This window comes from Miniopterus natalensis, chromosome 1, assembly GCF_054644295.1.
Source record: "Miniopterus natalensis isolate mMinNat1 chromosome 1, mMinNat1.hap1, whole genome shotgun sequence".
In the NCBI taxonomy this organism is placed as follows: Eukaryota; Metazoa; Chordata; class Mammalia; order Chiroptera; family Miniopteridae; genus Miniopterus; species Miniopterus natalensis.
The window spans coordinates 52072768-52089881 of NC_142081.1; the positions used below are offsets into that span (position 1 = coordinate 52072768).

A 17114-nucleotide genomic window follows, 5' to 3' on the forward strand; every position below is an offset into this window, starting at 1 on the left:
TAATGATAGGATTAGCAGTAAGGAAGGTATAGAATAATCACTGATTTTTTTTTCTAGATTTGATCTTTGCAGGACTATAAATAAAAGGGGTGGAGGAGAAGTACAATTAAATAGATTTCTTATTACTTTTCTCTCACTGAAATACAAATAATCTCTGGGCTCCAGTCTCTATCCATTTGGCACAGGTCCCGCCAGACCCCATTAGGGAAAGACTTCCTGAGGTCAGCCATTCAGTCACATTGGCAATTTAATGCTTTAGGGAAGTAAAAGTACTCATCCACTTAGGAAAATAGTTTAAAATAACTAAAGGAAATTGATTCTTTCCCTTGGAACAAAGCCCACAATTGAGCTGCAACCACTTACAAGGACCCACCGTTTTTTCAGCATTACAGGTGCCCCCAGCAACTCATGATGTTTGACATCATCTGGATCTTTCCCCACAGCCAGGCCCATCTTTAAGTTCTCAGGGTTCTCTGGGACTCATTTTGGGGGTACCCTCCTATCTTGGATTCATATATCTACCATAAATTTTCTCATGCGATGCAAATGAAACACATTTCCTTTTAAGTAACTCCTCTTCTTGATGCTTTATCCCGGAGGGCCTGTTCTTTCCCTCCTTTCCTGATGCTATTGACCTTATTAATGTCAAAATAGTAGTCTCTCCCATAATCATAGTGCTCACTTTTCTAAAGAAATAGGTGATGCTAATTTAGCTGGTAAATCTGCCTTGTCATATTCATTAGCTCCCTCTCTTTAACTTCACTGATCAAATATCGAGTGCTTCCTGTCCTAGCATGAGTTCTTCTAGACCAGTAAAACTTTATGGACATTTGCTGTAATTCAGAAAAGGCCCCCTCCTCCAAGTCATAATTTCTATCCATAATCACACTGCATTTGTAGAGAGATCTCTTAAATGCCATGCCAAGTTTTCACAGCACTTAGGCGTCAGGCCAGTAAGGGTCTCATCAAGCAACATTTCCTCTCTCCAAATTCACACAAGCTATTTTCACTGGAACCCTTTTCCACTGACTTACATCTTTCAATCAGATCAGACCACTTTGTTTCTGAGAGAGCCACAGTATTATTTAAATCAATCCCTGGACACTATTTGGATTCAGATTGCTTATTTTGAAGGGACAGATCTCTTTAGTCATTCATTCAATAAACCAATTGCCTATTACTGAGTGCCTATTATATACCAGGCAAAAGGGACATAAAAATATACAGATGGTTCCTATCCATAAAAAGCTCAATCTCTCATTATGCATACACATAAACAAGTAACTTTCATTCAATCATTAACCCTGGTCCATTTGGCTGCAGGCCACCCTTCCCTTCAAGAGCCCCTTTCTTTTCAATTACTAAAGTCGGTATGATGCATTTAAACCTCGTTTACCTTTAGTGCCCCAAAGATGGGGCTTCAAGTGTCACAACTTTTTCTTGCTATACATTATAGTCAATAGGAGGCATAAATCAGTGAGATTTTAAAAGCCATTTTTGATCTAGCTTTGTGTTTTAAGATATACATACAACACAGAGATGGCCAAAAGATTCAGCTTCTTTGGTCACTAAGTCTCCTTCTGACTTACCCTGTTTCTTCCATCTCAAGGCAGCTGTAAGGGGAGAGCATTAAAGAAACAGAACTCTGAAATGCTCTGGTCAGGCTAGACTGAAAACAGGGGATATGGACAGGCACCTGAGGATCAATCCACACTCTAACCTGTCTGAAGCCCACAAAGTTCTCTCAGAATATAATATAAAAACAGCAGTATCTTTATTCTTAATAACCAATTAGACCAGACTCTTATGGGCCTCAATGAGTAAATTACTCTTGTCATCCCATTCCAATTGTTTCTACTCTTTTTAGCTAATGCTTATCAACTACTGAATAGTACTACTTATTAGTCAGCTAGATAATAAAAAACATTCAGACCGCCCGGCCGGGCGTGGCTCAGCGGTTGAGTGTCGACCTAGGATCCAGGCGATTGGGGTTCGATTCCTGGTCAGGGCACATGCCCGGGTTGCGGGCTTGGTCAATGACTCTCTCATCATTGATGTTTCTCTCTCTCTCTCTCCCTCCCTCTCCTTTCCTCTCTCTGAAATCAATAAAGATATATTTTTTTTAAAAATAAAATAAAAAAATAAAAATAAAAAACATACAGACCAAAGAACAGTATAGATCACTTTGTATTTATTTCATGTTTCACTGAATTATTTCAAATAACAGAATTCAACTCCAAAATAAGGTAATTAATGCTTAAGTTGTTATTTCCTTGCATTTTCCCTCCTAAAATTTTAACACAGCACAACACGTTAAAGACATGTGAATAGGTTCAGTGCACTTCAGTGGCTCACAACCATGAGACAAAGATCACAATTATCCATAAAAATTAAGACAAATAGCTCACTATTTTTAAAATATTATTGACATGAAATATAGGGGGGGAAAAAAATACTGCATTTTTACCACAACTGTTTTGGTAGATGACAGAATATTATTTAAAATAATGCTCCTCTTCAGAACATCTGCTGTGGTTGGCATGCTTGGCACATAAGCACTTGGTAACTGCTCAGCTTCCACCTGCAGTTTGTCAGAAGGGCCCTTACTCAGGCCCACTTTCCCTGAGCCTGACCTGCCTGTACCCCCAGGGTCTATTCTGATGGGACCTTGATCTTTCTTCTCCTACCTGCTCTTAAGACTTTGCTGTCTTCCCTTATTCTCCGCAGATTCACCATGACACTGCTGGGAGCTTGAGGATGAATCTCACCTTCTATTTAAAAAGAGAAACCTACGCAGGAAATTCCAGTCACTTTTCACTGCTCTTATAGCAAGATTTTGCTGTGTTTTTAAAAGCATGAAAGTAACAAGGTATTACATTTTTTAAATGAATAACTTAAAAATTAATTTTAAAAAATACTGTTTTGTTTTTAGGAAGGAATACACTAGACACAAATAACTAATGAAATCTATCAGCTCTGGGGAATCCCCTCAGCCTCTTTCAGATCAGCTATGATTAATGAGATAACCTAAAACCAGAACTCCACCTGGTGATAAACAGTACCAATTAACCAGAGTATTAACTTCAGTAACTTAAAGCTATATTACCTGAATAGTCTCCATGGTGAAGTGTCAGAAAAAGTGAAATAATAAATATCTCCACAGCACCATAAGGTTTTATAAAATATAATTTCAGTTTTTAACATTAATGTACAATCTCAAGATTCTGTACCATCATTCATATTAGACTGCTACTAGTTCTGACAGACGCCACAAAGGCACAACCATAACATGAAAATGATGTATTTTACTGAAGAACCTTATATTCAGTCACTGTTTCAGTTGTATCCACTGAGTACTTAGTGGGCTTAAAGGCCAGAAAAATGGTTTTACCATTCAGAGTCTAATCACAAATTTTAACTTGCTAAAAGAACCAAAGTGACAACTGAGATATCTGCCAAAACTAAAAAGTCCTCTTATATGTTTGCTTTAGTACTGTGTGCTCTTGTGGGTTTTGTTTCTATAAGATAATATTTTATAAATGGCTCTGAGTTTTTAACATAAGAATAGTGATTCAATAAAAATAAATGCAAGTGGAAAACAGATAACTTTTATAATCAAATTATCTGCAATTATGTATAACAAGTTATCTATAACTTATCACAGATTGGATTCTCCAATACCCAGCATGCTCATAGATCTCCTGAATTAAGTGTGGGCTGTTCCAACTTAGTTCAACATTGATCTAAGCAAAACATAATTGAAAGTAATTATGTTTACCAAAATGTACACGCTGCATTCCAAAGCCAAATATGAATTAGATTTGGGGTTATCAATTCCATGTCTTCCCTCCATTAATGCAGAGAACTCAGATCTGGCTTTACTACAAATCAGCTAGCACTAGAGTAAATTTGCTATAAAATTATTTATAACAAAATAAATATTTTCAGTCCCTCTACACTAAGTGATATATAAATCATTAGCAGTTTATAACATTAGCTTAGGTCACTCTTTGGGACCCAAACATACTGTACAATCCTGAGTAAAAGGTTAGGGGTACAGTTTCTTGGGGATCTTTCTTGATCAGGAATCATAAAGGAAACACACAAAACCACAACTTACAATTATCCCCATTTTCATTAGAAGTACCATGAGTTCTTTTTACTTTGGTAAATAAGTTTATCTATGTAAACCATTTATTTTGATGGAGTAATATATAAGAGTTTCTGCTAGGATCCCTCCATCACCTTTTGACACTGATACAGTAAATAGTCAGGAAGAGTAGAGCAGGAAGATCTGAACCATAGGGCTAATACGTCACCATGAACTCGGTAATGCAGCAAACAGGGGATGGAGGGGAGCAGCTGACAGGCCAACAGCCCTTCACTGCCTACAAAAAACAAAAATTAAAAATTCTTTAATACAAAATGACTTCAGTAGACATTTATACAAAGAAGATATACACATGGCCAATAAGCACATGGAAAGATACTCAATATCATTGATCATTAAGGAAATGCTAATTAAAACCACAATGAAATACCACTTCACACACATGAGGATGGTAATTATCAAAATCAATAAATAATAAGGATTAGTGAGGATGTGGAGAAATTTGAACCCTTTACATTGCTGGTTAGGATGTAAACAGTACAGTTGCTGTGAAAAACGATACAAAAGGTTCTCCAAAAATTAAATATAGAATTACCATATGACCTATCAATTCTACTTCTGGGTATATAATCTAAAGAATTGAAAGTAGGGACTTAAACACTGATATCTGTACACCCAGAGTCACAGCAGCATTATTCACAGTAGCCAAAAAGTAAAAGTAGCCAAAGTGTCCATCGACAGATGAATGGATAAATAAAATGTGGTATATTCATGCAATGGAATATTCATTAGGAAATTTTGACATGTGTTACAACATGGATGAACCTTGAAGACATTATGTTATGTGAAATTAGGCAGTCACAAAGGCAATATTGTATGATTCCACTTCTATGAGTACCTAACGTAGTCAAATTCATAGAGACAGAAAATAAGACGGTGGTGTCAGGGGCTGGAGAGTGAGGGGGGATGGGGAGTTCATGCTTAATGGGTACAGTTTTAGTTAGGGGAGAAGGGAAACTTCAGGAGATGATGGTGGCAATGGCTGCAAAACAACATGAATGTACTTAATGCCACTAAGCTGTACACTTAAAAATGGTTAAAATTATAAATTCTGTTATGTATATTTTATCAAAGAAATTCTTTAATAAAATCTAAAAGATTCTAATAACGGGAAATACAGCTATAAGACATCTGACACTTTTGTGTTCTGATTGTGAGAAAGTCCGTATAAACACAGGACTGCCTTTTCATAACTCTACGAACCTATAATGTCAACAACATGAAGTCTCAGCTGCTGTTGCAGTGTCTTCAGGGCGGAGGGCAGAGTGGTATGAGATTCTGACAATTTTACATTTTGCTTCACGTCATTTCCAAAGGATAACCAGAGTTTGCCAAAGTCTTCAGTTGAGATTTCTAATGGTCTAAAAATAATGTTTAAAATTAAATTGATGTCCAAAAGAATGAACTGATTCTAAACAATCATTGTAAATCTGGGTCCTACAAAAATTGTTTTTAAACCAAATATGATTAGAATGCTAATCATCATCCTCCAACCTGATGAAAGCAAGAAATGTTATTAAAGTGCAAATGTTTTTTCAATAAATCACCTAGTTATTTTGAGTATTAGTGATTTCAGTAAAATTTTACCAAGAAATTTCATGAGTCATTCAAATATAATATAAAACTTTTCTTTCATGTACACTTTGGATTTGGGGATCATGAGACACTCTATTAAAGTCATATACAATAGTATGAATACAAAGACCCAGAACCTTAAGTAAATTAGACTAAGAGAACAGACTTTAGCAAATGTATTTTAGAAATGATTCATGAGCCCAGCTGGTGTGGCTCAGCTGGCTGAGCATCATTCCATGAACAAGGAGGTCACGGTTCAATTACCAGTCAGGGCTCATGCCCGGGATGTGGGCTCGATCCCCAGTAGGGGCATGCAGGAGGCAGCCGATGGATGTTCCTCTCTCATCAATGTTTCTGTCTCTCTCTCCCTCTCCCTCCCTCTCTCTAAAATCAATAAAAACATATTAAAAAACAACAAAAAAATAATTCATGAGACTGAAGATCCAATAGTTAACACTGGTATCTAAAGGTGTAATTATAGGAAACTTTGAAATTCTACTTATATTTTCCTACAGCATTTGAATTTTCATAATATGTATATACTGATTTCATAATTAGGAAGATATTTTTAAAGATACAGAGGATTTTATTAATATGCACAGAAGAATTGTTATATATATATTGTGCTTCCTTGGTTTATGAATGCTCACTATGGGAGATATCTCATAGTCATTTAAATTCTTATATAGTGACACAAGTATAAATACTCTTTGACAGATTAATAGACATGTTCTTACTAAAAGACTTTAAAGAGTAGGCAAAAATTGTAGTAGTGCAACACAATTGGATGTGTGCAGAATTTAAAAATTTTACAGATAATCACTGGTATTATGCATTCTTGGTTCAAGCAGCCTTCATTTTTAAAAATGTTTGAATACATTACAATATGTTCATAACACTGAGAAGAGTTAAGAGGTTGTTTTCAATTATTTTGGTAACACTGTACAGTGCCTAATATAATGCTAAATACTTACTGTGTGTCTAATAAAAATGTAATAACTTTGCTGAGTAATTTTCTTGCAGATCTCTAAAGCTTAATAAACAGAATTAATCAAATAAATGAAACACAAATGAGAAATTTTAAAAGCTTTTACAAAAGCCAGGCAATCTTTAAAGTTATTTCAGTTTAAACGTTACTTTAATATCAGTTTTTCTCAGAAGTTTTCCAGGATCACTAACCAACCCCAACCTAAATCGGGTGCCATATTATAATCGGTAATTGTACCATTTACTTTCTCTTCAAAGTACAATTCACAATTATATATGCATTTATATGATTGTTCAATGTCTCCTCCCAAGGCTGGACACTCCCTAAAGGTAGGGGCTGTATCTAGTTTTGAACTGTTATACTCCCTGGTAACTAGTATAGTGCTTCTATCCAGAGAAGAGGCCCACTAAATATATGCTGAATGAATGGATAACCTGATTAAAGTTCCAGAAAATACTTACCTAATGAAATCCAACAGTGATAAGTTTACTGAAAATTCGAGCTGAACATCATGAGCATCCATCATTTGATAATTTATAAAGCCAGAAAGATTCCCTTCTGTAAAAGGTTTTTCCATCTGCACACTATATTGAAAGTGTGTGGTGTTCTCTGCTTCTATTACAGGCAAGCAGCATCCAGGTAGCTCAGTGATCTGTAAATAAAAGTTAACAAAAAGTGTTGAAGAAGGGATCGATATAGACTATCATATGAATACCAAATTTCTATGTAATTGAAGTGGTATAAAAGCATACTATTGTGAGATGTTAATAACAAACCACATTATGAAGATGACTAACAACCTCACCTGAGAAAAATTCACTAGCACAGATAATTAAGAATAGTACACAGATCAAAAATATGTAACAAATGTCATTACAATGAAAACCTCTGTATAATTTAAAAACAAAAAAAAGTGTTTATTAAACTCTAGTATTTGTGGCTCTCAATCCTGGCTAGCATCAGATTTTTAAAGCTAGGAGAGTTAAAAAAAGATATATACAGGCGCCTTCCCTTCTCATTCTCCACCCTTACTCAAGCTCTGGTGGTAGAGCTCAGGCAACTGAATTGAATTTTGTTTTAAGTTCCACAGGTTATTCTCATGCACATCTAGAGTTGGAAACTTCTGCCCTGGTCAGGCGCAGGTAATATCCCTTTCAACACATTCTCGCTCATAGAAGAAATTGGGTCAGTTTTGTGGAATATTGATCTACTGGTCAAATCTCATTATAACTCCACCAAGGACAGCCACACAATAATACAATTAGCATTAGCATTATTTTCAGAAATCACAGTGGCAGTCTTTGGAGCTAGGCAAGAAACACAATTGATGCCTGAGCACTCAGTATAATGCAAAATTACTATTAATATCTTCACTTCAAATTCAAGGAAACTATGGCACAAAGCAGGTATATAACTTGATGACATAACACAGCTAATATGCAGCAGAAGCAAGATTCAAAGCTGAGTAGTCTGAGTCAAGAATCTATATTCATGCCCGGCCGGGCGTGGCTCAGCAGTTGAGGGTCGACCTAGGATCCAGGCGATCAGGGTTTGATTCCCGGTCAGGGAACATGCCCGGGTTGCGGGCTGCAACGACTCTCTCGTCGTTGATGTTTCTATCCCTCTCTCTCCCTCTCCTTTCCTCTCTCTGAAATCAATAAAGATATATTAAAAAAAAAAAAGAATCTATATTCATAACTACTGTGCTCTATCAAAATGCGCTTTATTCAGGGTGGGGCAAAAGTAGGTTTACAGTTGTGAGTATACATGAAACACAGAATTTATTCTTGAATTATTATTTATTAATTATTGTATTATTTTCCATACGAACAACTGTAAACCTGCTTTTGCCCCACCCTGTATTTATGGCCTTCCCCAATACAATCTTCATCATGTTTCCTTGTCTCTTTTGAGTAATTCATCCCTACTCAAAATAATAAAAAATCTGTCACATCTTTTACTTTTTTTTGCTAAAGAGGAAGGAAGAATGTGAAAGAAATGCATAACCCATCAGAAGAGCCAACAGCAGGAACACTAAGCACTGAATATTTAAGGTGGAAATAATGAACCATTCGTTGTCTTACCTTAAAATTTTCTGCAGGAGCAATTTCTAAGTTAACACTTTTCAGTTCCGAACCACTCTTATCAGAAACCAACCACACCAACAATAAACAATCATCTTTCCAAATTTTGTAAGAAGACACTGACATAGTTTCATTACTGCAGAGCTCCGTAAGATCCGAACGCGTGTGCTCAGTAGTTTCTTCCAACAAGGCAGCAGCTAAGGAGACTTCGCTGGCTGCCGAGGCTGCGGCGGGTTGAGGAGAATGAAAACCTTCCGTGTTGTTATCAGCAAACAAAGCAGGTGCAGGCCGCCTGCAATTTGAGAGTTTCCCAGCCAAGCGCAGTTCTGTGAGTGACTCAGAATCTAAAAGTTCTGAACTGAGAGTCAATTTCTTTAATTCTTTGTCTCCTCTATCCCGCAAATTACCCAAGTAATTATCTTCTTCGAAAGTCACATCTGATGAAGAACTAAAGGGAGAACAGGCCATGTTACGAGCACTGGTTGTTTCTCCACTTTTGGTTTCCTTGACTTTTGATTTCCTTCTGAACTTGTGAGAGAAGGTATCTGCTTTTCCTAGCTGTGAAAATGAAACATAATGATATAAAAAGAAACCATTCTTCTGGTCATGAGTTTTAAACATTTTTTTACAATTTCAAAAGAGCAATTTACTATCTTGCTAAAGTTCTATCTATAAAGCATAGATTAAAAAAGAATCAGAGATGAAAAAAATGTTAAGCCCTGAAATTCTGACAGCTACATAACTTTGAACTATTAGCTAAATCTTATTTCCCATTATAAACACATAAAATCAGAAAAAGAAATAATGTTATAAAGTCAATTGTGAGCAATTCTAAAAACTTGCTAGATTTCAGAATACTAGAGTACATATAAAATTGCACAAATTAAAAACAGTAAGAAACCTAGCTATTTTTTGAGTTTCTTGAGTTTTCCTGTAGAAGGTAAGATATCCTCAAATACAGGATATCTCTCAAATACAGGATGGCTCAAACTCTGATTCAGTAATCTATAATAATCATGATCTCATGGCCTCTGAGTCAATAAACAGGAAAGACAAACTGGTTTTACCTCAACAATCAACTGGCAATGACTGACTGGAACACACAGCAGGAAAAGAATTCTATAGGTAATAGTGATGTTTGCTATGAACTCTAGAGATGAGAACAGCAAATTTGCCACCCTTGAGCTAACCCTCCTGAGGAATGGTTGGCAAATCTGTGTAAGAAACAGCTCAAGTGTCCCGTTGCCTCTTAAAGTTCTATCTAAAATCAGTAGAGCAGATTGGCACTACTCTGAGTGCAAGTCCATGCCTCCATCCCCCTGGGGGCTGTAACACTATGTGGCCACCCTTCACAGGATTCTAGTTAACCAGAATTCTAGTTCCCTTTCTATACCCTCTCATTCCCTCAAATCCCAACATCTCTTCCAACTCTCAGCAGATAAGTTTGTCTCTTACCTTTCAATTCAGAAATTATCAAACAAGAACTAACATTGTTTTAACACAAAAACAAGTGAGGGGGGGTGAAGGACTTCCAGTCCAGTAGCCATGGGACTTGAATTAGACATATAGTAGTCCCCTTTATCTGTGGTTTTGCTTTCCATGGTTTCCCAGTCAAACTCAGTCCAAAAATATTAAATGGAAAATTCCAGAAATAAACAATTCATAAGTTTTAAATTGCACATCATTCAAAGTAGTGTGATCGAATCTCTCACTGTCCCACTCCATACATCCTGGGACGTGAATCATCCCTGTGTCCAGCACATCCACGCTGCATACGATACCCATTCATTAGTCACTTAGCCGCCGTCTGGGTTATCAGATCAGCTGTCTCATCTCGGTATTGCCGTGCCTGTGTTCAAGTACCCATATTTTGCTTAGAAATGACCCCAAAACACAAGAGTAGTGATGCTGGCAATTTAGATACACCAAAGAGAAGCAATAAAGTACTTCCTTTAAATGAAAAGGTGAAAGTTCTTGACTCAATAAGGAACCAAAAAAGTCATATGCTGAGGTTGCTAAGAACAAATCTATTCATGAAACTGCGAGGAAGAAAAAAAAATTCATGCTATTCTTTCTGTGGCAACTCAAACTGCAAAAGTCACAGCTACAGTCAGTAATGAGTACTTAGCGAAGATAGAAAAGGCATTAAATTTGCGCTGGAAGACATGAACAGAAAATGTATTTTAAGTGACTGGCAAAGTAAGCACTGAGCTTATACAAAGACTTCAGCAAAAGGAGTGACACCAAGCCATTTACTGCAAGCAAGGGATGGTTACACAGATTCAGGGAGGCTTAGCATTTTTTCATCTCACATCATCACAAGAAGGATGAATATAATAAGATATTCTGACAGAGAGAAACCACATTCAAACAACTTTTATTATAGTATATTGTTATAAATGTTCCATCTTGTTATTAGTTATTGTTGTTAATCTCCTACTGTGCCTAATTTATAAATTAAACTTTATCATAGTTATGTGTAAGAAAAAACAGTATACATAAGGCTCAGTACTATCCAGTTTCAGACATGTGCTGGGGGTCTTGGAGCATATCCCCTGTGGATAAGGGGAGACTATTGTATATTAAACAGTTCAATATTATTCCTCAGGTCACAGATGCTCTAGGTTTGTTTGTTTGTTTGCTTTATCTTTTCTTTCTGTTGCTGTGCTTCACTTTGGATAGTATCTATTACTTTGTCTTCAAGTTTAATAACCTTTTCTTCTACACTGTCTAATATGCTGTTAATTGGAAACTACACAAGGCAGAAGACACTGGAATAACATACTTGTTAAAATATCTAAATAAAAGAAACAGTCAACCTAGAACTCAGTACTCTGAGAAAATGTCTTTTAAAAATTAAGGTGAAATAAAAGGTGAAGAGGGGGGAGGGATCCTTGACCCTTACAGTAAACTACGTAAAAAAAATTAACTAAAAACAGACCACACACACACACACACACACAAAATAGGCCACATACATAAAAATAAAAACTAGTTAAAGTGAAATACATTAATATAGCCTTGATCTACGTAACTGAGAATTTTAACATTAGAAAAATTGGAAGGGAATAGGATTGGTAGAGAAAAGTAGCCATTCAGAGAAAAAGCAAATTAAAACCACAATATCAGAATGGCTATCATCAATAAATCCACAAACAACAAGTGTTGGCAAGGGTGTGAAGAAAAGGCAACTCTTGTGCACTGTTGGTGGGAATGCATATTGGTACAGCCACTGTGGAAAACAGTATGGAGTGTCCTCAAAAAATTAAAAATGGAACTACCTTATGACCCAATGGCTCCACTTCTGGGAATATATCCGAAGAAACCTGAAACACTAATTCAAAAGAATATATGCACCCCTATGTTCACTGCCACATTTACAATAGCCAAGATTCGGAAGCAGCTCATGTGCCCATCAGTAGGTGAGTGGATAAAAAAGCTCTGGTGCCTTTACACAGTGGTCTACTACTAGGCCATAAAAAGAAAGGAAATCTTATCTTTATCGACAGCATGGATGGACCTGCAGAGTATTATGCTAAGTGAAATAAGCCAGTCAGAGAAAGACAAGTAGCATATGATTTCACTTACATGTGGAATCTAATGAACAAAATAAACTAACAAACAAAATAGAAATAGACTCATAGATAGAGAAAAGAATGGCAATTGTCAGCAGGAAGAGGGTTTGCAGGGCTGGGTGAAAAAGATGAAGGGATTAAGCAAAAAATAAAAATAAAATAAAAAACACAACTCATAGACACAGATAACAGTATGGTCACTACCAGAGGGAAAGGGGGGGAGTGGAAGAGGGTAAAGCAGGGATAAATGGTGACAGGAGACTTGACCTGGGTGGTGACCACGCAATATAATATACAGATGATGTATTATAAAATTGTATACCTGAAATCTGTACAATTTTATTAATCAATGTCATCCAATAAATTCAATAAGAATTTTTCTAAAAAAGGAGTCCTAGTACAGATGCAATATATCCAGTCAGAGCCAATACTGTCTGCTTTGCCCTAGTGACAGAGGAAAAGTTGGGGTTGAAGAGTGAGAAGACACATGCTAATTTTATGTAATCATTTGCTTCCCCTCCTTTCTGCATGATGCCTTCTGAGTTACAACACAGTTCCTCACAGAATTCAGGGTCCCATAAAACAGGGAAATAAACTCCTTTAAAAAAAACAAGAACCAAAAACTACTGTAGTGACCGTTGAGGGTAAAAGTATAAGAGGTAAGCCAAAAAGAATTTAGCATAATTTAAATAGAAAAACATCCAATTATAGTTCTGATTTCAAGCCACCCACAAAAAAAGTTTGATAATGAGTTTGTCACCCTGAATGTTCTCCTGAGAAAGTCTCTAACTCTATGCACTTTGTGGAGCAGGTAGGAGTCCTTCAATACCAGCAATGAGGTTCACAAAGCAGTGCCCTACCTAAGCCTGGGTGCACTCTGACCTTGATGCAATTCGATCTGGGTGCACTCTGAGACCTGCCCCATCAGTGTCTGAGCATTCACTGGTACCCTCACCACAGGCTGCTGGAATAACCCTAGACCCAAGATCAGTTACTACGCTGTTGAACTGCAAATGTTGAGTGAGACAGCATTAAGATACATTGCTTATCAATACTTCTGGGCTGAATTTGTTTTTTCTGAGGAGGGAATGAATATCAAGTCTGATAGAAATGGGATCTGGAAAAGAAAGAGATACAGGCAGAGTGTAGTCTGGAGTCTGGCCTAGTGTTGACAGGGATGGAGAAAATATTCCACCATGGGACAAGGAGAATGATAGAACTGAGATAATGTAAAACTGAAGAAAATATAGCTCTAATTACAATTTTGCACTAGGTAGGTTCATTGGCCCACCAAATTGAAAATGATATGGAACGCTCAGATGCTCAAAAATAGCACCTGTCCTTCATTCCAATTTTTTCATTCTTTTACTATGAGAATAATACATTAGCATAAAAACTTTTGAAAATCATCATAATAGTAATGCCTGAATGTAGTTTTCATTTTTGTATAATTCCTTTCAGTCTCAAAGCACTTACCTTAACAGTTATAGATAAGGTATAAATAAAATTTTACATTCTATTTTTAATATATCATAAGTATTTTTATTTTACAATACAGTATTTATCATTTTTAATAGCTGAATAATATTCTGAGCTAATATAATTTATGTACCCATTCTCCTGTTAAACAACTAGACTATTTTTCACTATTAAAAACACCATTTTGAGAAGTACTTTTTTCACAGACAAATCAATATTGTTGAACTATTATTATTGACAGTATTTCCATCAAGCCCACCTCCCACTGAGAACTGTCCTCCACCCACCGGGGTGAGAATACCCTCGGTTATATTTGTAACTTTTTTGGGGCCCTGACCCTTGCCCTAGCTGACTAGACAGACTAGAGAGAACATCTGACTCAAGCTGAGCCAATCATGTTTTCTCTTTCAGGAATACAAAGGTATGTGACTGGTGGCTCTGGAGCTGGGAAAGCCATTTCCCACCACGTATACAGAGGACAGCCAAGAGCTTTTATAGAGCAAGGTGTTTTTTTGTATGAAACAGGGGACACAGATTCTCACAGGAACTTAACAGGCTACTCACCAAATTGACTGTACTTTCTGATCCTAGCCCAACAAATAATGATGATGCCAGCAGCTGCTTTTCTTTCTCCTCTTTAGACTGGGTAAGGACTTGAGATGGATCCTTTTTTGTTATAGTTTGATCTACATTCTCCATTATTATACTCTCTTGTGGGACAGGCGGAGCTTCAGTTTCATCTCCAGTTTTGCTTTCCTTCTTGGGAAGATAGCCCTCTTTCCCCCACAATTTCTTAATGCCTTCCAGCTTCAAGCTACTTGTCCTAAGGAGATTGATAATGAAATCAAGTCAATTTAAATAACTACTAAACAATTACTTTCTTGAGGGGGTTTTAAAAACACATCATTGCCATGGCCTTTTAGAAACAGCTTTTACATTCTATTCTATAAAATAAAATCTCTAGATTTTATTTCCATTGCAGCCAACCTCCCTCTACCCTTCAACCAAAGGATTTAAGGCAATAGAAATCTAGGCGTAGTTTAAAATTGCAGATCATTTAATTTTCATTTAATTGTTTAAATAAGTTGTCCACAAATAGAACTCCTGTAAATCAGTTGCTTAACCCCATTGACTTTTCAAAATATCTTTAATACTGATGAGTTAAAGATGAGAAATGACTCTTAAGTTTCTTAGCTATAATCACTCAATGAAAGAACTAACCCTACATAAATAAAGTCCTGTTGAAAGGGAAAAAAAACCAACATTCAAATTCACTCCGATGTGTAAACCTACCTTTAATCCAAAAGATTCTTACCAAGAACACTAGCTACATTTTCAACTATTATAATGTACCTTTATAAAAATGAAGTGAGGTTTGATTTATAAAAGAAAAATGTGAGATTTTTTGGAAAAAGCATGAAGGTTAGGAGGTTTTTATACTTGAGTTGAAGAATTAAAGTGGTGATTAGAATTTGGACCCACCTAACTGTTGTCCCCAAAGTGACAGCTATGAATCTGGAGTACCTAATATAATCGTGAGCACAGGCTGAAACAGCCAAAGACTGCCTCTATTGTGTTCATATAAGGACTATGTGTCCTTGGCACTTGGCTCAGTTAAGTAGCCCTATCGTGGTCCAAAATAGCATTTTAAAAATTTGCACTGTAAGATAGGCAGATCATGAAATGAATCTAAAGGAAGATTCAGAAATGTTTGTACTGATTATTATTCCCTTCTAATTTGTTGAAATCATGATCACTTTTTCTGTACTATGCCAGAAACAAAAATAGGTAGTTATACTTCATACTGAGTGAAGAACTAATGTTATTAAGTTCTAATTGGTTGAAAGAAAATCTGAACATCAATAAAGAATGACCTATAGAGAATTAGTCCATTCCTCCTCAATGAATTTTGCTGCTAAATGGTTCTTTACAAGTATCTTCATTTCTCCCTTTCAGGTACCAAAGAGTTTTCTAAAATATTAAAAAAATAAAAGCTGTTATCTATCAACCTCTTAAAAGAAAATTGGTTTTCCTAGCAGGAGCAGATCCAAAAGTGGTCATGGGAGCCACTGAAGTGATCCTCAACAACGCTAGGATACTCAACAGCAGCAATTCAAAGGGACTCATGAATGTCCACAGCAGGATTACAGTGTTTCTATGACCCATTTACAAAAACATATTCTTTAATGATTTAAAAAAAAAAAGCAAGGCCCCAAGTTTTACTAACAAATGATTCAAATATTGGTTTAAAAAAAAAAAGCAGGTGTGTTGGCCATTAGGATGCTCCATCCAGATCCCCCTTCAATGAAGGACTATATTGTCCCAGCGGTTGGTAGTGCAACCCCCTCAGGGACTGCCCTGGGGCAGAGAGTTACCTCACCAAAGATAACACCCCTTTGGAGGGCAGTCCACACTCAATGACTAATGAACAGAAACACAGAGCCCTGTCCACCTATTTTGGCCCAACTCAGGACAAATCTAAAGGGCCAAACTAGCTTCAGAGCTCCCAGGCGGTCAGTAAAAGCTGTTACTGGCACTGCATGCATCTTAACTTCTTCCTCTGCCCAAACCTGCTTCTTTCCCCTTCCTTCCACAGGTGTTGATCCCAAGGGCACTCCTTAACTTGCTGACCAGCTATTTCAAGCCAGAACTCGCCTGTGCGGCCGGCTACTTTTCCATCGTGACCAGTCAGCAGTGTTTAAAATTACTTAAATTGATGTAAGTGCAGACACAAGTTAACTCGTGACTGGTCAGTAACGTTCAGACATGGAAACACGTGTATACTCGAGACCAGTCAGCAAGGTGTTTATTCTACATACTGAATTCCATCATGCTGTGTGCTTCTCAGGGAACCCAACCGACAACAATGGGCAAAATGGAAAAGGGGAAGAAAAGTAAGCCTAAACGTAGCATTGAGCTATTTTAAACTTTTTCTGGCTTATGTCATCTGCATAACATGCCTATCATCAACATAAATTTTCTCTGTCATTATATACACAGTCTAAAAAGCAGAAAAATAAATAAGAGCAGCATAAAGACTTCATATACCAAATATGACATGAAACACATTGTAAAAGAATTTTTTTGAACATAAGTCATCTTTGTCTGAATTTTGACAATAAAAATATAACCCATGGTTTTATATGGCATACCTTTGTATTATTTTGAATCAGACTATTCAAACACAGAAGTAAATTTTGGCCAAGCAACCTTCAAAAGATTAGAGATATATTTTGACTCAA

The 17114-nt window shown here is 36.5% G+C and overlaps 1 protein-coding gene across 3 annotated transcripts in view; it reads right to left on the reverse strand.

Annotated features, from left to right (window-relative positions):
* Positions 1–2174: 2174 nt before the first annotated feature.
* Positions 2175–17114, reverse strand: part of AP4E1 (adaptor related protein complex 4 subunit epsilon 1) — a 59253-nt gene continuing 44313 nt past the window's right edge. For all 3 annotated transcript variants that reach the window (XM_087821446.1, XM_087821444.1, XM_016210154.2), the window contains 5 exons: positions 14437–14695; positions 8819–9376; positions 7196–7386; positions 5375–5532; positions 2175–4388 (listed from right to left, as the gene is read on the reverse strand). In XM_087821446.1, the coding sequence (XP_087677572.1) occupies positions 4228–4388; positions 5375–5532; positions 7196–7386; positions 8819–9376; positions 14437–14695 (1327 nt within the window). In that variant the 3' untranslated portion in view covers positions 2175–4227. The remainder of the gene's footprint in view (positions 4389–5374; positions 5533–7195; positions 7387–8818; positions 9377–14436; positions 14696–17114) is intronic.